Source organism: Colobus angolensis, unplaced genomic scaffold (genome assembly GCF_000951035.1).
Source record: "Colobus angolensis palliatus isolate OR3802 unplaced genomic scaffold, Cang.pa_1.0 Scaffold97, whole genome shotgun sequence".
Taxonomy (NCBI): domain Eukaryota; kingdom Metazoa; phylum Chordata; class Mammalia; order Primates; family Cercopithecidae; genus Colobus; species Colobus angolensis.
This window is the reverse complement of record NW_012123709.1, coordinates 7,428,235-7,448,877: the sequence shown is the minus strand read 5'-3', so window position 1 is coordinate 7,448,877 and position 20,643 is coordinate 7,428,235. Positions and strand designations below refer to the sequence as shown.

Genomic DNA, 20,643 nt, shown 5'->3' with positions numbered 1-20,643 from the left:
CATTCTCAAGATAGAGCCAGAAGCAGATGTGTCTGCCCTCTACATGAGCACATCTTACATGGAAGCCGGACTCTGAGTGTGAATAAAAGTGACCCTACCTCTAGGCCTCCCAAGACCAGCAGCAAATCAAAGAAAAAAACCTCCAGTCACCATGGGGAGAGAAAGGCAGTAATTTTTACGACTGCAGATGGGCATCAGAGCCAGCTGAGGACAAAAGGTAAAGTCACCCCAAGAGCCTTGGGTCCTCAGGAATCTAAGTCAAGTCTTGTAGAATCCAAGGAAGACGACCCTTTCAACAGCAGGTCTTAGCAGCACAGGCCAGTAGTATGATCTGCCATTTTTCAGCCAGTGTGTTGCCTTCTCAGCTGCATATCAGAAATACCTGCTGAGTTACAGAATAAATATCCCAGTGCCCAGGCCACATCCCAGCCCAAAAAGTCAAAACTGTTAGGGCTGGGACCCAAGATTCCAGCTTTTGAAGCCTCCCGGGTGTTTCCAATATGTCGTCAAGATTAAAAACCACTGCTGTAGGTCGCTCCGGAGGGAGCATCAACAGGCTTCCCCCGTTAGGGGCCAGCTGAGTATGGTCTTGATTTCTTATTGAATGAGTTATTTTCTAATCACAGAAGAAATTACTATGCATTGGGGAGCTAGGGCTACCTAGAAAAAAAAACTCCTCGGTCCTCACAGGGATGTGAGTAGAACATCACACCAAAAGGTAATCTCAGCAGTGAGATGGCACTACACACATATCAGAACGGCCAAAATCCAGAACACTGACACCACCAAATGCTGGCAAGGATGTGGAACAACAGGAACTCGCATTCATTGCTGGTGGGAGTGAAAATGGTACAGTCACTCTGGAAGGCAGTTTGTCAGTTTCTTACAAAACCAAACATACTCTTACCACGTGATTCAACTATCTCACTCCTTGGTTTTTACCCAAATGAGTTGAAAACTATGTCCACACAAAAACCTGTATGCAGATGCTTGTAGCAGCTTTATTCATAATTGCCAAAACTTGGGAGCATTCAAGATGTTTTTGAGTGGGCAAATGGATAAATAAACTGGTACATCAGACCGTGGACTATATTATTCAGTGCTAAAAAGAAATGAGCTATCAAGCAATGAAAATACAGAGGAACCTTAAACCTATATTACTAAGTGCAAGAAGCTAATCCAAAAAGGCCACATGCTGTATGATTCCAACTATATGGCTTTCTGGAAAAGGCAAAGCTAAGGAAACACTGAAAAGATCAGTGGTGTCAGGGTTGGGGGAGGGAGAGATGAACAGGCTGAGCGCAGAGAATTTTTAGGGCAGTGGAAAAACAGTATAATGATGGATGTGTGTCGTTAAATACCTGTCCAAACCGATAGAATGTACAACAGCAAGAGTGAACCGTAATGTAAATTATGGAATTTGGGTGATAACGATGTTTCAGTATAAGTTTATCAGTTGTCACAAATGTGCCACTGGTGGGGGATAATGATAATGGGGAAAGCTGCGCCTGTGTGGGGCCAGAGATAGATGAGAACTCTCAGTACCCTTTGCTCAATTTTGCTGTGAACCTAAAACTGCTCTGAAAAAGCCTGTTACAAAAAAGTTTTAAAATGTTTTAAAAAGGATAATCTCTGACTTATATTTCAAATATAACAATGATCATTATGTTTAAAATACTTTTTAAAATTAACCTATATCTGCTGTCTTTTCGTCTAAGGCCTACAGGCTCTAAGTGCTTTATGGGACAAGCTGTATCATTGCATAGTATTATTTTCTTGGGGTGGGGAGTAAAGGCTGGTTGATGGGAAGGAGGCTTTGACCCAGGCCCCAAAAAGAGTTTTCTCCCAGAGATCTCCTTCCAAAACCAGGCCCGATATTATGATACTGCTTCATTCAACACAAGATTTTTATGATAACTGGCAGACAGTTAAGCTAATTAGAATATTTTTGATCTTTCAAGAGAGACAAATTTCAGTGGACACACCAATTAAGCTCGAGGAATTAATAAGGTGCCTAGGTTTTGCACTTTGCCACTTCAAAAGGAAGATTAATGCCCCGTTGTTTGTTTTCATGAGCCTCTAATTTCTTAATGGTATAAAATGGAATAAATAACGAGTTTACACCAAAAGAAATCCTTTCTATCAGCTTTAATTTGTAATTGGCTGGTAATGCATCAATAGCAGCTGCAGATCTTGTTCTCACTTTTGCTAGAGCTGAACTCGGTGTATTTTAGAAACCACATCAACCAAGGATTCCTGCCTCCCAGCATAAGCTGTTTCCTAATAACAAAGTCACACTGGTGAGACTGATTTGAGCTGCAAATACTTTTAGAGAATGAGACTTGGGAGAAATTAGAATTTTTTTTTTTTTTTTTTTTTGAGACGGAGTCTCGCTCTATCGCCCAGACTGGAGGGCAGTGGTGCAATCTCGGCTCACTGCAAGCTCCGCCTTCCAGGTTCATGCCATTCTCCTGCCTCAGTCTCCCGAGTAGCTGGGACTACAGGCACCCGCCACCGCGCCCGGCTAATTTTTTGTATTTTTAGTAGAGACGGGGTTTCACCATGTTAGCCAGGATGGTCTCCTGACCTCATGATCTGCACATCTCGGCCTCCCAAAGTGCCAGGATTATAGGCGTGAGCCACCAGCCCCGGCTTTTTTTTTTTTTTTTTTTTTGTTAGAGTTTTGCTCTTGTTGCCCAGGCTGGAATGCAGTGGCACGATCTCAGCTCAACACAACCTCTACCTCCCAGGTTCAAGTGACTCTCCTGCTTCAGCTTCCTGAGTAGCTGGGATTACAGGTGTGGGCCACCACGCCCAGCTAATTTTTTATATGTTTAGTAGAAATGGGGTTTCACCATGTTAGCCAAGCTAGTCTCGAACTCCTGACCTCAGGGGATCCACCCACCTTGGCCTCCCAAAGTGCTGAGATTACAGGCGTGAGCCACCATACCTGGCCAAGAAATTAGAATTTTACATCAAAAAGTAGAGCTCACAGCCCTATTACTGTACTTTTAGAGCTTTTCTTCTTGATCACTTGAGCTCCAGATGCAGCAGGCAAACTGATACTTAACTAGGTTTTTTCATTGTTTATTTTAATAAGTCAGGAATTCGCAGAATTACAGATTTATTGCACTCTTTGCTTGTATTCAAGTTAGTGAATCTTAGGTGATAATTGCTGATTAACTGGATAATAATGTGAAACATTGAGTAATTTTTGCGTTCTAACTATTAGATTCTGAGACAAGGCTACTTACTCACTGTATATTTTCACCCCTGGGCTTTTTATCACAAGGCCAGCTCCAGAAACAGTTGTGAAACAGATGACTTCTGTTCTCCATCTGCATACATTCTTCTTACTGTAGATGCTCCAAGGATTTCTTCCCTGGCATTCCAACATTCAACAAAGGAGTGTTAGCTTTACCTCTGTAGCTCCTTAGGCAATAGTGGAAAAAATCCAGGGCTTCATGAGCTGAACTTATATATCGAATTGTGTTTATGTGTGTACACCTTTCTCTGGAGAAAACCATAGTTTCCACTAGGTTTTTTCAAAGTTTGGCAGTGTAAAAAAGCAAAATCCGTGTTGCTTACCTCTCCTTTCTCTACCTCAAAATTTATTTGTGCCATGAACTCTGTAATTTGATAGATTATTCTTTAAATAGTTACTGTATTTGCCTATTAATGGAGTTGTTTTGAGAACAAAGCCTTACCCCAAACAAATGATTCCAGTAGTGAGAATTTCATGGACTAGTGCTTTAAAGTTCTCTTCAAATCACACCAGTAGGTGGCCTCAGAGTCCACCTGTGCGGCTGCTCAACTCCAGTTTCTCCCTCTGCAGAGTTCAGGGGGCCTTAGAAATGACTAGAACATGAGCTGCACCTTCTTTCTGTTGTATTCTTTGCACATAATCAGTGATTATATTTTGAGTATGCATATATCCTAGCACATTTTGTCACATAGCAATTAGAGTTCCACCTTGGGTATCCCAATTCGTTAGCACTCTTTTTCTGAATTTTAACTATACTGTTTTCAAGTGTTTTATCATCTACTCTTGTGTATCCGAGATCTTGTGTATTAGGAAATGTTTTCTTGGCTGTAATATGCTTATTGTTGAGCATTTCTTTCATTCCTCCTTTATTGTTTTTCTTACATTTTCATTTTATTTTTCTATGTTTCTTATTTCCTACTGCAGTCACTTGAGGCCTTCCATGTTACAGCAGCTCCTGCGACGCCTCGTTTTTGATGTGCCCCAACTCAATGAATACTGCAAAATGCCTCTCAAGGTAAACGTCACTATTGTTACAGAAATACAGTCTACTGCACAGGAAACTTGCCTGGTCGTATGTGATGTCTTCGCAATTTGGAGGGAAAAATACATGCTGAATGGGTTTGACTCCCTTAAGTTGATGGTTTGCTAACAAGATACATCCCACAAAACCATGTCCTTTCTTGAATGTCGAGGTTGAAGAAAATTGCTTCAATTTTCTTTAACTGCTTTCCACTGACTGGTTGATATTTAGCCGTAGTTAGTACGGGGACTTAGATTTTGTGCTTTCCCACTATAATTAGGTTTTCAGAATGTTCATCTCAAAAAGCTTTGAAGGCCCTGTGGTTTTTCATTAAATTGATTAAAATGTCCCTTTTCTATTCCATACTGTTTTGTGCTTTTCTTGTTTGTAAGAAATCTTTGTTTTCTACTTTTTTTTTTTTTAATGAGTCAGAGTCTTGCTCTGTCACCCAGGCTGAAGTGAAGTGGTGTGATCTCGGCTTACCACAACCTCCACCTCCCAGGTTCAAGCAATTCTCCTGCCTCAGCCTCCTGAGTAGCTGGGATTACAGGCACATGCTACCATGCCCAGCTAATTTTTGTTTGTTTGTTTGTTTGTTTTTAGTAGAGATGGGGTTTCACCATGTTGGCCACACTGGTCTCAAACTCCTTACCTCAAGTGATCCACCTGCCTCAACCTCCCAAAATGCTGGAATTACAGGCATGAGCCACTGCGCCTGGCTCTCTTTCTTAATAAAAAGACCACAAACTCCTCTCTTTTATTATTATTTATTTTTTGAGACAGGTCTCACTCTTTTACCCACACTTGAGTGCAGTGGCACAGCCACGGCTTACTGCAGCCTTGAGCTCCCGAGTTCAAGCAAACCTCCCTCCTCAGTCCCCCAAAGTGCTGGGATTACAGCAGGTGTGAACCGCCATGCCTGACCTTCCCTTTTTTTAGTGTCTTGTTTCTGGTTTTCTCATAAATTACAAATATTTTATCACTGGCGGCATCTGGGCCTGGTGGGAGGGCACCAGAATCAGCCATCCACCCAAGCAGGCAGTGTTTTTACCTTTTATCTCTGAGGCACCTGCCATATTCCCATATGCAAAAGTGTTAGCAATGGCTAGCCATACCTGAAAATCCTACCTAATGGTTTTAACAGCACTTTTCTTTATGGTCCAAGCAAGCATTTCAGGCAGCATTTTACTGGGCTAACCAGAATTCCCAGAGAGCTTTAATTGAATCTCCTGTCTCCATCCCAGGCAGAAAACAGTTTGTATGTTCTCAGAGATTCCACAGTCCTCTAAGGGCTAATTCTTCTCTCTAGCAGCCGCAGTTTTAATCTCAAAGAAAAGAAAATATTTTAACCGAAAACCATAGTGTGCACAGCTTAATTTGGTGTTGCTTCCTCCGCAAGCCTTTGCTGCCAGCTGGATACTGGCTTTGAAGAGGCATTATTGATATCACTCAATAAGCTCACTTTTACCTCTCATCTATCAGTGGGATTTTTCTTGGAGGATGTGGATCACACCTGCTGGGATGGAAACATTACCGGTAACTTCTGCCCTCTACTGGCAAGATGTGAAACTGCTGTAAAATCACTCTGGTGTGAGAGAGAGAGGGGAGAGGGAGGGAGGGAGGGGGCCCGGGGAGTGGGGGCAAGGAAACAACGGGTAGTAATTGATGAGAGAAAATCTTCAAACCCACAACTTGCAGCCCACCATCCTCTCCCCATATCAGCATTCCCCCAAGATCTCCCAGAATTACAAGCAAAGGTCCCAGAAGAAATTCTTTCCACCCCTGACTGGCTAGAACAGCACATGGTGACTACTTTCAGACGGTAGCACTTTCTCTTTGAATTAGAAATGGCTCCTCTGCTCCTCTCCATTTTCCAGTAACTGCTAGGGGCACATTAGGAGGCACAAGAATTAATCAGGCAGATCCGCTCAGGCTCAAGCTCATTAGGCAGAGAGCAGACTGTTCCCAGCGGTGTTTGAAGGGCCTCTTTGTCAACAGCCCAGCTGTTTCCCATGTTTCATTCTCATGATCTCTGCTTGCTATTTTATTCTCTCCTGCATGTTTTTGATGCCCGTGGACTTTCGCTACCCCACCCCGCTGGTCTGTCCTGTTCTGAACCTCCCAGCTTCTGACGAATCACTATGAACAGTGCTGGAAGTATTACTGCCTGCCTTCAGGATGGGGGAGCTATGGGCTAGCTGTGGAAGAAGAGCTGCACCTAACAGAGAAGCTTTTCTGGGGGATTTTTGACTCTCTCTCCCATAAGGTAATGACGGTACTTTCTGAACAAAAAGAAAGCATCTCAGTGCCCGAGCACCTACAGATAATAACAGCCATCATCTATTTAGCGTTCCATTTGCCAGAACCTGTGCTAATTACTTCACAAGCATATTACGCTACTTCTTGCCCATCTCTCTGAAATGGAAACTCTTAAAATCCTTATTTTACAGGTGAAGAAAAGCCTCAGAGTAGTTGAATAAATTTTCACATTCACAAAGCTGTACATGGGAAAGTGACTACCAGAGTAAATGACACACACATCATCTGACGTCAGTCTCGATGCCTTACCTCCCCATTCGTTTCCCCCTGATTTGGTGCGGCTCCTGTCTGTCAGCCTTCACTAGGCTCGAGCCAAGAGGAAAGTCCTGACATCTGCTGTGATGGTGGGACGGGGGATTTCCAGAAGACCTTAAGCCATTCTGGGAGAGGTTCTTCCCAGGCACTCATTTGAGGAGGCGTTGGGTGAGAACTCAGAGCCTCTGAAACCCAGGCCTTACTGAACGGTGTGATTGAAGTAAAGCTCTGACTCAGATTTTGCTCCACTTCCCCTAACCCAATTTGTGAGGTCAGCAACTTTAAAGGTAGAAAATGAGTAGGTCTGGGTTTCTTAGAGAAATGTAGAACACGCATATAGTTCGTTCACCTGTACTTAAATTTTCTTTACTCCTGGATTTCATTGGTCTAGTATAAGCAGATCAAAAGCTCTTCCCAACCCCATGCTATTTGCCTGAAATTCATTTCTGGCTGGGTTCAAGAGAGAATGATGGATATTGAGCAGCCTGCTGCTGATGTCAACGTATGACCCATATCAGCTATTACAGAGCTTGGCACAGCTTGCTATGCCCTCTCCAGTTGCAAGTTGGGTCTGTTTCTATGACCGTCCTTAGCAGACAAGTTTATAGTCACTTCTGGCCTAGTGACTAGTCACTTTAACCCTTAGGTGGTCTTGAAATTAACCATTTCGGAGATACTGATTTCAACCTGTTTAAGATTTTTCAACTTAAAGCAAATGGTGACTTGAGGGCTTTATAGAGTGTTATTTCATCCTCCAAGGATACCTTCGTTTCCACCAGAAAATATTTAAGGGGTTACACATTTCTCGCTTTGGTTAACCTGGATAAATGCGTGTATTTTATTTCTGTTTTCAGCTGATTGGTGAATGGTTCTGTCTAAGGACATGGTTCTGCTTTCTCTGCTAACAGGGCCTTGTTTTTCCCTCACAGAAATATGACCCAGATCTTTTCCGAATGGCCCTGCCTTGTCTCAGTGCTATAGCTGGGGCCTTGCCACCGGATTATTTAGATACCAGAATCACAGCCACATTGGAGAAACAGATCTCAGTGGATGCAGATGGCAACTTTGATCCCAAACCTATCAACACTGTGAAGTGAGTCCAGAATCATCTCTAAGCTGGTCCTGTATTTTGTCCAGTAACCAATGTTTTCTTCCAGAGGGTAGCAGGAAATGTGAGTTTTCCCTCTTTCCCTCCTGCCAACACTGTTCATCATCTCTCTTGACAAGTCCCATCAGGCACAAGGTTTAATCCATACATATCTGTATTACTATATTCTGGGCTTTTGGTGGGGGAGGAAAGCGTTGGTTTATTTATTACCAGAGATAGATGCTCCCACAAATAAATGTCTCCTGAGGCACTGAGAGAACTACCCTGACAAATTATGCAATTAATTTATTAATGAGCTTTTTGACAAAATCTTTGCTCTTGGTGAATTAGGCTCATATGGTTCTAATAGCATCGTACATCACAACAGCTCCATAAATAACAGTCAGCTGAGTCCTGGCAAGGCTGGGGTGTGATGGCAGAACAGTGTGGGGTCCTCACTGGAAAAGCTGGACCTGCTCTTTGCCATGCCAAGGGATGCTGGAACTTTGGAATAGCCCTGCCATTGCGCCTTTTAATTTCTCCCTGTAATTTTCCAGAATTTCTCACCGGTGTTGACTAGGCCATGGAGGTGTGCTTATCCCTTGGGCAAAATATTGCTAAGTTTTGGTTTGCAGTAGTTCTGCCCAGTTATGAATATGTGCTGTAGGGTATACAGTCAGCTCCAGGTGCATTTTAAATGAAGAGCTCTAAAACTGCTTCAGGGTGAGCAGGGAAAGGAAGCCTGAGCCTATATGAGCCCCTTGGACCTGTCTTGCATGACAGTAGTTCTCATATGAAAGCCTGAACCCTTCCCAGGGGGACTGTCTGCTTTGATAATGTGTAATCTTTGGGATAACTAAACACACATTCCATTGGAAAGAGCTTTGAGCTGTGGGATGGTGGGACAGAATTGAAACTGCTGTAAGGAAGAGGTAAGGAGCATGATAAACCATCAAGCTGGGGCCAAAGAAGGCAGGTGCTGACTTCCGAGAACTCTGCCTATAAAAATGTAACAGTGTTAAAGAAAGATAAAGCAAATGGCGTAGTAACTTGGATGCTTTTGAAAACATTCTGAGAAAACATTATACTCTAGCAACTGTGTGTTAATGGCAAGTGGCTCTGTGTTATTTTGACAGTTCAGATTTATTCAAATATACCCGTGACATCAATATAGTTCCTTGAGGAATGGAGATTAACCCTGGCTTACTTCAGGAGAAAAGCACCTTTTGCAAGAATATGGGGCCATTATCAAAATCTAGTGAAAGGCCAACCTGGCCTTAGCCCACATAGTCACCAGGGAAGGACTGGAATCAGGCACAGTGAGGAAATCGACAATCTTCAGGTGTCCCCATGGGGTGAATCACCTTGAAGAATTTACTGACCTAGTTTCACCCAACTCAAGACTTAAATTCCATGGAGAGAAAGTCTGATTTGCCTAGTCATATGCCCACCCTTGGTGACAGTTCACATAACACAGCATGCAGTATAAGAAGACTACGCAATGTAAAGGGAATGCAGGTGCCGATACCAACAGAAGGGACCAGAGCTGTTTTCTAGGAAGACAGAAATAGCAGGTGTCTACTGTACTGCCAAAATTCTAGTATTTTACCATGAGCCACTGAGCCCCAAAAGGTAGAAAACCACTATTTTATAACATACGGCTCTCTGGCTACCCATTTCTACCATTTCCAGATTACAGCCAGAGGATGACAGGCCATTTACTTTGGATTCTCACTGTCTAACCAAGTCAGGTCTGGCCCAGGAGCCAGGAGAACCCAGAGCACATGGCAGGAGGCCTGCAGCCAAGGCTCCTGCAGAGATGTTCCACGGTTAGACTTCGGTGTGTCCGTGACCTCACCCTCGCTATGCCGCTCCTACTCAGGAATGTCACTGTGCCTGGAGTCCAACTTTAGCTTTGGGATTGGCTGGCTGATCACATCCACCTTCTGACAGCTGGTTGATTGGTAGTTCTGACCATCTTCTACTATGTCTGGCTGAAGTGCTTGGGGAGGTTGTGATTTTTTTTTCCTCGTTTCACAGTTTTGCCTTGCCTGAAAAATTGGAATACATCGTCACCAAGTATGCTGAGCATTCACATGATAAATGGGCCTGTGACAAGGTAGGGATTATCTTCCAACTGACAATTGTCAGGAGGGAAAACCAGCCCAAGAACATTAAAAGGGCCAGTCCTGGAAATCTGCCTGATTTGTCAAAGTAACAGATTTTCCATGCCGACAGCATTCATTGTTTCTGAGCAGCAATTTCCCAGGGTTGGTGGAGGTCACAGAAAGAGGTGACAGCGGTTGGTGGAGGTCACAGAAAGAGGTGACAGCGGTTGGTGGAGGTCACAGAAAGAGGTGACAGCAGCTGCTGGTGTTTCTTTTGTGTTTCTCAAGAAAATGATCAATTCTGGAAGTGTTAACTTCTTTCTTAACATTTCCTTACTAGAATTGTGCCCCCACACAGGCTTGTATGTATTTGATGTAAATGCTTAATGGGAATGGGGAGGCTTCTATAGAATTTTTGTATTTGAATGCAGATTGGAAAAAAAAAAAGAAATTGAAAGCCTAACCCTTGCATGTTTCTGGAAGGCTGGATTTTATTCTAGGGAAGACATGTAATCGTCTTCTTATGGCAGGCAATGGTAGAACTCCCAGACACTCCCTTATTAATAAGGCTCTCCATCTGGTGTTTAAAATTCCTCACCACATGAGGTCAGGCTGTTTAACACGTTTCATTGCTGTGTCGGTCCTTTAACACTGGCAGGCAAAGTGGGAAGACTGTGCCAAAGATACCCAGGATTCCTGTGGGCAGCCGGTTAAGGATTGGGGCCATTTCTCAGCTGCAGCCTACAGTGTGTAACCGTGGACCCATGTCCACAGCAAAGCCACAGAAAACCACCTCCATGCAATGTGCCCGCAGAGAAGGAACACCTTGAACCACCAGCTCAGCCTCTGTGTGGATGTAGGCTCAGCTTATCCTTCCATGAGTCTACTGGGGGCTGATGGTAGCAGCTATCATTGTAACTATAGAATGTGCTAATACCTCATGCTTCTAAAGCAGGAGGTGGCAAATCTGTTCTGTAAAGGGCTGAATGATCAACATTTGAGGCTTCGAGAGCCAGACCATCTCCATTACAACAACTCCTCTCGGCTGCTGTGGCATAAAAGCAGCCACAGGGAAAACATAAACAAAAGTGGGTACCTGTATTCCAATCATATTTTATTAATTAAAAAAAAAAAAAGGTGGTCAGCTAGATTTGGCTCAGGGGGCAGAGCCAGCTGGCCCTTGCTCTAGAGCATCTGCATTTTCTAAGAACTCTTTGCCTATGGCCATTTGGCCAGCCTGTGAATTAGGGAGAATAGTCACCTCCAGGAGCCCACAGCATTAGCCAAGCCATCACCCAACCATGTGGATTTGAACTCCCGAGTCTCTCGTACATCCGTATATTTGTCTCTGTTCTTAAGACTTCGGTCCAAGCTGCTGTGGTCTTTCACTCAGACGACTGGCATAAGCTCCTTACGGGTCTCCCCAAGTGCATTTGCCTAGTCTGTTCTTCATAGTGCAAGCGAGTCGGAGTCTCAGTACACAGAGTGAGTCATACAAATTCTACCACTGCTCTTCCTACCCAGCCCTTTCTCCTTGTTAAAGTCCTTTCATAATTTCTAACTCTTCTGAAGATAATGGTCAGAATCTTTGATGTGGCCTGGTAGGCACTGCCTGATCTGACCTGTGCTACCATCTCTAGCCTCATCTCCTCCTCTGCCCTCTGCCCTCCAGCCGCCTCCCCTTATTTTAGACTCTCTCTCTCTCTCTCTCTCTCTCTCTCATATGCACTACATGTGCCAGAGACCCTCCTCTAAGCCTGACAGATACCAGCCTGTACTCACACACATGCTCACAGCGTTCACCAACTCATCCTGCAAATATCACTCCAAGCATGAATTCCTAGGATGGCATTTTTCCAGATTTCTCAGTTCTGGGCCCTCTGAGCACCTTGTCCGTCTCTTTCATAGTACTTTCATAGCTCGCTTAGGTATTTGTATTTATAACATTTGCACATCTATACATTTATTCTAATTATCAGTTTTACATTTACTAGTATAGTTGATTGATATCTCTTTCTGCCACTAGATGGTAAGCTTCACGAGGGCACAGATGCATGCCTGCTCACCAGTGCCAGGTGGCACTGATGATCTTATAATAAAAGAGTATTTTCCTTGACCTCAAAAGCCTCATGATCTTGTGGGAGAATCAAAACGAACCAGCCATTGTGGGGCAGGTTGTCCAGGGCCATGATGAGCATGAGCACAGGATTAGAACACATAGGAATCCCTAATCCACTACTGGGGGTCCAGGGACATCTCCCAGAGTTGGTGACATCTACAGCATGTGCTAAAGGATGAGTGGGAGCCATCTGTCACAAGGAGGTAAGTGCACTGCAGACCTTGGGAACAGCAGGTGCAGACTCAGGGAGGCCAGAGACAGTTTGGCTTTAGGGAACCATGGTTCAGTATAGCTAGGACATGGAGTAGGATAGGGACAGAGGGTGAGAAATGAGTCTGGAGAGGTCAGCATGATGACCTTTTTAGGTTTACAGGTCATTTGAAAGGACTAGGATTTTACCAGGATGGCAGCTGGCAGTCAGAAACATTCGAAGTCAATAGAGTGCCCACAAATGATTGTGATTTTTTAAATATCCCCGGACAATAGGGTAGAAAATGAATCCATGGAGAGGCAGCAAGACTGGAGGCTGGGAGGCTACTTAAGAAGCTCTTGCAGTAACCCCAGTGAGAGCTAATGGTGGCCTGAGCTAACATACAAGCAGGGAAGTGGGTGAGAGAGAGAGACAGACAGACAGACAAATGATGGGAGGGGTAGGGGCAGTGGTGTCAAGGAGGACTCCCATGTCAGTGGCTTGGAAAGTGAGTGTAAGCTGGGGCTGTTCACTCCACTTCATCCAGAGGACCCGAGAGGAGGAGACATGTAAAGAAGTAATTTGAGGAGTGCCTGTGGAACATCCAAGCATAGCTTAAATAGGTTTGAAACCAGGAGGGAGTTCTGCACTGAAAGTATTTGATTTGATACTAGTCTCTTCTCAGTGGTAACTGAAACCATAGGCCTAAATTAGATCACATAGGGAGTATATGTCTCTTGAGAAGGGATAGAAACTTAGGAAATATACACATTTAACAAATGGACAGAAGCTGAGATTGAGAAAGAGCAACAGCCAGAAGCCTTGGGGATGTGGAGTTATGGAAATCAGGGGCTCTTACTTATCTCTGGATCCACTGTGCCTAGGACAGAGTCTGATGTGTACCATAGAAGACATTCACCCAATATTTGTTGAATAACCCTAAAAGTTCTTAAACTTCTGTGACTCTGGGAAGCACACATCACTGTGCTTTTGCTCTGGCACTGGCAGGCAAGGATTGCAAGCCAAATGGGCCCCTCCAGGCAGTGGCAATAGGTCCAGTCTTCCCAGGCCTTCCAGTCCTAGCTTCTGTTCTTCCCGCGAAGGGGGTACGCGAACCTGAGAAGCACTGTTCCCAGGGCCTTTTGAAACATCCTGTTTTAAGTGGGCCTGAAATACAAGCGAGAAAGTGGAGAGGACAGCAACTAAAACAACAAGGAATAAAAGAGCAGAGTTCAAGATTCGGGAGGCAGAGAGCCTGATGGCCTGAAAGGATCAATTAGGCATTTTTGAAGAGAATTGCTAAGCCCTGCCACTATCCATTATTCCATTTGCTCCATAAGAATAGAAGCAGGGATTTGGGTCACATAGCGGGGTTCTTTGCGTGCCAAGGATATTTGAACTGAGAACATTTCTACAGAGTCAGAGTGGATGGAAATATGGGATTTCCCTGGATGAAAACGTGAAGACCCACCCACTGATAAGGCCTTTCAAGACGTTAACGGAGAAGGTAAGAAACAGGCCTGTGGTAACACTGTGTGGCCATGCTGTTTCCTTCCTTGAGTGATTTTATCGGGAGCTCAGAGGAGTTCAGAGCACATTCACTCTCAAGTCCCTAAAACATCGTCTAGGACTCAGTAAACTGTTCACAAGCTTGCCAGTGAGCAACTGCCTCAGGACCAGTTTCCAAGAGCCCAGCCTCACTTTCTGTTCCTTGGCTTTCAGAGGCCATTGGTGAAAGAAGCATCGTTCAGCACTTTTAGGCTGGGCCAAAATGCATTTGTAGTTCTGCAACTGAACTGAACCAGGAAGGGGTTTGGTTAGGGCAGGGCAGGGAGAAGGCGCAGTGAAATTGCTGGGGAAAATTCAGACAAGCCGGGTGTGGTGGCTCAGGTCTGTAATCCTAGCACTTTGGGAGGCTAAGGTGGGCAGATCACAAAGTCAAGAGATAGAGACCATCCTGGCCAACGTGGTGAAACTCTGTCTGTACTGAAAATATAAAAATTAGCTGGGCAGGAGAATTAGCTGAGGCAGGAGAATGGCTTGAACCGGGGAGGCAGAGGTTGCAGTGAGCCAAGATCATGCCACTGTACTCCAGCCTGGCGACAGAGCAAGACTCCATCTCAAAAAAAAAAAAGAAAAAACAAAGAAAGAAAAAAGACAAAAATAATTTCTTTTTTTTTTTTTTTTTTGAGGCAGGGTCTCTCACTCTGTCACCCAGGCTGGAGTGTAGTGGTATGATCTCAGCTCACTACAACCTCCACCTTCCAGGCTCAAGTGATCCTCCTACCTCAGCCTCCCACGTAGCTGGGACTAGAGGCATGCACCACCATGCCCAGCTAATGTTTGGAATTTTTTAGTAGAGACAGGGTTTCATCATGTTGGCCAGGCTGGTCTTGAACTCCTGACCTCTAGCAATCCTCCCACCTCAGCCTCCCAAAGTGCTGGAATTATAGGTGTGAGCCACCATGCCCAGCCAAAAGTGATTTCTAATACATGGAAGATACAGGTAATAGAGAAGAGAATCCTCAAGAAAATATGGTTAAAAGAACGCATCTCTTGCTTAAAAAAAAAATTGATTACTTAACATATTTGCTTTAACTCAACTCTGAATTCTTATCTTGCAATCTGTAAGATTGAGTCCTAGGCCTGGTGTCTCGTGTGAAGGATGGTGTATGTATCTTTGTATTCATGTTGACTATCTATTAAATTGTACATAGATCAAAAGAGAATTCTTTTTTTTTTTTTTGTTTGAGATGGAGTTTCACTGTTGTCACTCAGGCTAGAGCGTAGTGGCACAATCTTGGCTCATTGTAAGCTCCGCCTCCCGGATTCAAGCAATTCTTTTGCCTCAGCCTCCCGAGTAGCTGGGACTACAGGCATGCGCCGCTATGCCTGGCTAATTTTTGCATTTTTAGTAGAGATAGGGTTTCAGCATGTTGTCCAGGCTGGTGTCGAACTTCTGACGTCAGGTGATCCACCTGCCTTGGCCTCCCAGAGTGCTGGGATTACAGGCATGAGCCACCTCACCTGGCCCACAATAATTCTACATCTAATAAATTATCTTTCCCAGACTCACAGGAGAGCTTTATGCAGTTGCATTTTGACAAGCTCTCATCTTCAACAACGACTAGAACATGAGGAGTCACTCTCCTGTTCCTGTTCTTTACCTACAGATTATAGATAATGTCATTAATAATGTCTGGCACATTTCCTCCCAAGGCAGGAGAGACTGTAGGGTCTTTCACCTAAAAACACCAGAAAGACTGCGTTTTGGGTAAGATGCAAAGGATCTTTTGACCTTGTGAGAGAAGGCTGGCGCTAACTGGCACCCCCAGCCACAGTGGGATCCACCTGCCGTGCGGAGAAGGGCCAGGGAGAACGCTGGGGTGTGCTCTGCACAGTGCTTCTGCTCAAATTCTCTTCTAGGAGAAGGAAATTTATCGCTGGCCTGCCCGAGAGTCCCTGAAAACCATGCTAGCTGTGGGCTGGACTGTGGAGAGGACCAAAGAGGGAGAAGCCTTGGTTCAACAGCGGGAAAATGAGAAGCTTCGAAGCGTGTCCCAGGCCAACCAGGTACAAGGCCACACCCAGAGGCCCACGCCCGGCCGGTGGAACCCGTGGAGAACCTGGGAATGTTCTGCCTGCGGCGTCCTGGGTGGGCCTAAGATGAAGCCTGCGGACTTTTCAGGCCACATCTTTCACAGCTGAAGTTGGGGATGCTGATAAGAACCAGGAAAATAATGGCAACCCAGTGACTCTGCCTTTGCTTTCCTAGGGCAACAGCTACAGCCCTGCTCCCCTCGACCTCTCAAACGTTGTGCTCTCCAGAGAGCTCCAGGTCAGTGCCCCGGGTCCGGCATGACTTGCTTTCAAGTGCAGGATGCGTTACCTTCCAAAGAGTTAAAGGGGGAAGAAAAGGGAAAGAATATCTAGAACATATCACCACTAAAATTCGGAAGTGAAGGTGGTCACATTGTGCAGAGGCCACAGGGAAGGTCTCCGCAGAGTGAACCAATCCTCCGAGAAGGGGAGGCTTTGTGCTTCTTCCAAGGACGCCCTGACGGGTGCTGACTCAGTAGGAAGAACCACCAGCGCACTAGAGTCTTTCCTCAGTACCCATGAGGGCTTCACCCTGGGACTTCCCACAGACACCAACACCCACGAACGCTCAAGTCCCTGATATAAAATGGCATAGTTTTACCTGTAACCTGCACACATCCCCCCATATACGTTAAATTAGCTCTAGATGATTTATAACTCCTGACACAATGTAAATTCTATGTAAATAGTTGTTATGCTGTATTGTTTAGAGAATAATGCCAAGAAAAAAGTCTGTACATGTTCGGTACAGACACACTTTTTTCCAGATATTTTCAAGCTACAATTGGTGGAATCCGCAGATGCAGAACTCACGGTTAAGGAAGGCTGACTATACTGTGTCGAAACCCAAAATAAATAAGACAGCTAGGACAAAATCTGTGAAACTTAGCGCCTCAGTGGAGGTGCTTGCTGGTATCATTGTAAGACCCCCAAAACATAAGGACAACGCACACGTCCCATAGTGGGTTTGCTGGAGGGCCCTCTGATGGTGCAGGCAGGCAATCATTGCAGGATAGGGATGTTAAGACCAAGGGGTTGAAACTGAAAGCCCATTGCTCCCCTCCTGTACACATTGGTGGCTGTGGCCTGCCCTAGCCTGGGGCACTCACCCCTCTGGAAGTCCATCAGACCAGCCCCTTGGACCTTAGAGAAAGTTTCTTTCCAAAGTACATCCTTCGTTCTAAGTCACTGTTTTACAAGCCTTACAAAGATGGATTCTACTAGAGAGATCTTACTTACAGCACTTTTCCTTTAAGATGTGATTATTTTTAGTTTGTTAAGCTACAGGCTTTCAAGGGTTCTAGACTTTTCTTGGCCCGCACTCCCAACTCCCCATCTGAGGTCAGGGGTACAATACTAAGCCGCTGTGAAAAATGACGTGCTGCCAGCATGCAGGTTCAAGCGGAAATGGACGTTTCTCCTAAATGCATCAGGCTGCCAGAATAATAAGTTACAAGGGAAGGAGAGAGTTAGAAATTGTTTTCTGTGTGTATGGGAAGATAGGAACCGAATGAGGTACATAAGCACAGAATCATTAATGATGGGAGGCCCTTGGCCGTGTGCTGTTAGTGTTCAGTGGGGTGCTGTTCCCGAGGCTGCCTGAAATAGCCCAGCAGCTATGACACTAGCTTGCCTGCTTTCTTTCTCTTTGACTTGGCTCTTCTTGGTGGGACACAGGGAATGGTGGAGGTCGTGGCTGAGAACTATCACAATATCTGGGCCAAGAAGAAGAAGCTGGAGCTGGAGAGCAAAGGTGAGTGAGATTCACGGCATCCCCTAAAGAAGCTGAACCGGGGCGGGTATGGTCTCCCAGAAGTGCAAAGGAAGAGCCAAGTGTCATCTCTCACCTTACTGACCCCAGGTGGTGGCAGTCACCCTCTTCTGGTACCATATGACACCTTGACTGCCAAGGAAAAGTTCAAGGACCGGGAGAAGGCACAGGACCTGTTTAAGTTCCTCCAAGTGAATGGCGTCATAGTTTCCAGGTAAGTCGCCTTCCATGTGATGTTAGTGGGACAGGGCTGTGGGTGTGGCCTCTGCCTCCCCAGGTATTTAATTACCTGCCTACAAAACCCATCCAAGTAAGGAGAACAGTTGAGTCTTTTAAAATGAGAACACTTTTATTTGGGAACATAAAGCCCTCCTTTTTTTTTTTTTTTTTTGACAGAAGCAGAAATGTTCGGTATTAATTTTTAAAGATCAGTGACAAAGAATTATTACAAATTATACCTACAAACCTTAAACATTTCATTGTAACTTAAAATATATAAAAATGCATTCATTCGTAAATCTTGTGCTATGGGCCAAGGCTCGCTCTTTGTATATTCTCTTTACTGGCGTTATAAACGACATCCGTAATACAACCTCAAAGTTTTGGAATTTGGGCTTCTTTAAAGAACGGTGATAATTTGCAGCACATGATAACAGTGTATGTGCAGTGCCCTAGATTTTTTATTATTATTATTCTTTAAGTTCTGGGGTACATATGCAGAATGTGCAGGTTTGTTACATAGGTATACACGTGCCATGGTGGTTTGCTACACCCATCAACCTGTCATCTACATTTGGTATTTTTCCTAATGCTATCCTTCCCCTAGCCCTTCACCCACCAACAGGCCCCAGTGTGTGATGTTCCCCTCCCTGTGTCCATGTGTTCTCATTGATCAACTCCCACTTATGAGTGAGAACATGTTTGGTTTTGGTTTTCTGTTTGGTTTTCAGTTCTTGTGTTAGTTTGCTGAGAATGATGGTTTCCAGCATTATCCATGTCCCTGCCAAGGACATGAAGTCATCCCTTTTTTATGGCTGCATAGTATTCCATGGTGAATATGTGCCACATTTTCTTTATCCAGTCTGTCATTGATGGGCATTTGGGTTGGTTCCAAGTCTTTGCTATTGTGAACAGTGCAACAATAAACATATGTGTTCATGTGTCTTTATAGTAGAGTAATTTATAATCTTTTGGGTATATACCCCGTAATGGGATTGCTAGGTCAAATGGTATTTCTAGTTCTAGATCCTTGAGGAATTGCCACACTGTCTTCCACAATGGTTGAACTAATTTACACTCCCACCAACAGTATAAAAGTGTTCCTATTTTTCCACATCCTCTCCAGCACCTGTTGTTTCATGACTTTTTAATTATCGCCATTCTAACTGGCATGAAATGGTATCTCATTGTGGTTTTGATTTGCATTTCTCTAATGACCAGTGATGACAAACTTTTTTTTGTATGTTTTTTGGCTTCATAAATGTCTTCTTTTGAAAAGTACCTATTCAAAGCCTTCGCCCAGTTTTTGATGAGGTAGTTGTTTTCTTTTCTTGTAAATTTGTTTAAATTCCTTTTACCCTGGATATTAGCCCTTTGTCAGATGGATAGATTGCAAAAATTTTCTCCCATTCTGTAGGTTGCCTGTTCACTCTGATGGTAGTTTCTTTTGCTCTGCAGGAGTTCTTTGGTTTAATTAGACCCCATTTGTCAATTTTGGCTTTTGTTGCCATTGCTTTTGATATTTTAGTCATGAAGTCTTTGCCCGTGCCTATGTCCTGAATGGTATTGCCTAGGTTTTCTTCTAGAGTTTTTATGATTTTAGGTCTTATGTTTAAGTCTTTAATCTATCTTGAGTTAATTTCTGTATAAGGTGGTAAGGAAGGGGTCCACTTTTAGTTTCCTGCATATGGGTAGCCAGTTTTCTCAACACCATTTATTAAATAGGGAATCCTTTCCCCATTGCTTGTTTTTGTCAGGTTTGTCAAAGGTCAGATGGTTGTAGATGTATGACATTATTTCTGAGGCCTCTGTTCTGTTCCTTTGGTCTATATATCTGTTTTGGTACCAGTACCATGCTGTTTTTGTTACTGTAGCCTTGTAGTATAGTTTGAAGTTAAGTAACATGATGGCTCCAGCTTTGTTCTTTTGGCTTAGGATTGTCTTGGCTATACGGGCTCTTTTTTGGTTCCAAATGAAATTTAAAGTAGTTTTTTCTAATTCTGTGAAGAAAGACAATGGTAGCTTGATGGGAATAGCATTGAATCTGTAAATTCCTTTGGGCAGTATGGCCATTTTCTCAATATCAATTCTTCCTATTCATGAGCATGGAATGTTTTTCCATTTGCTTGTGTCCTCTCTTATTTCGTTGAGCAGTGATTTGTAGTTCTCCTTGAAGAGGTCCTTCACATCCCTCGTAAGCTGGATTCCTAGATATTTTATTCTCTTTGTAGCAATTGTCAATGGGAGTTCACTCGTGATTTGGCTCTCTGTTTGTCTGTTATTGGTGTATAGGAATGCTTGTGATTTTTGCAAATTGATTTTGTATCCTGAGACTTTGCTGAAGTTATCAACTTAAGGAGATTTTGGGCTGAGTCGATGGGGTTTTCTAAATATACAGTCATGTCATCTGCAAACAGAGACAATTTGACTTCCTCTTTTCCTAATTGAATACCCTTTATTTCTTTCTCTGACCTGATTGCCTTGGCCAGAACTTCCAGTAATACATTGAATAAGAGTGGTGAGAGAGGGCATCCTTGTCTTGTGCCTGTTTTCAAAGGGAATGCTTCACGTTTTTGCCCATTGGCTGTGGGTTTGTCATACATAGCTCTCATTTGATATCTTATTTGATATTGGCTGTGGGTTTGTCATAAATAGCTCTTATTATTTTGAGATATGTTCCATCAATACC

General features: G+C 44.0%; 1 protein-coding gene across 1 annotated transcript in view; it reads left to right on the top strand.

Annotated features, from left to right (window-relative positions):
- RYR3 (ryanodine receptor 3) overlaps nucleotides 1–20,643 on the top strand; it is a 400,958-nt gene that overhangs the window by 257,107 nt on the left and 123,208 nt on the right. The window contains exons 48-56 of the mRNA XM_011932727.1: nucleotides 4,190–4,280; nucleotides 6,412–6,552; nucleotides 7,790–7,953; nucleotides 9,988–10,066; nucleotides 13,782–13,871; nucleotides 15,791–15,937; nucleotides 16,140–16,202; nucleotides 17,642–17,717; nucleotides 17,826–17,949. Of these exons, the coding sequence (XP_011788117.1) occupies nucleotides 4,190–4,280; nucleotides 6,412–6,552; nucleotides 7,790–7,953; nucleotides 9,988–10,066; nucleotides 13,782–13,871; nucleotides 15,791–15,937; nucleotides 16,140–16,202; nucleotides 17,642–17,717; nucleotides 17,826–17,949 (975 nt within the window). The remainder of the gene's footprint in view (nucleotides 1–4,189; nucleotides 4,281–6,411; nucleotides 6,553–7,789; nucleotides 7,954–9,987; nucleotides 10,067–13,781; nucleotides 13,872–15,790; nucleotides 15,938–16,139; nucleotides 16,203–17,641; nucleotides 17,718–17,825; nucleotides 17,950–20,643) is intronic.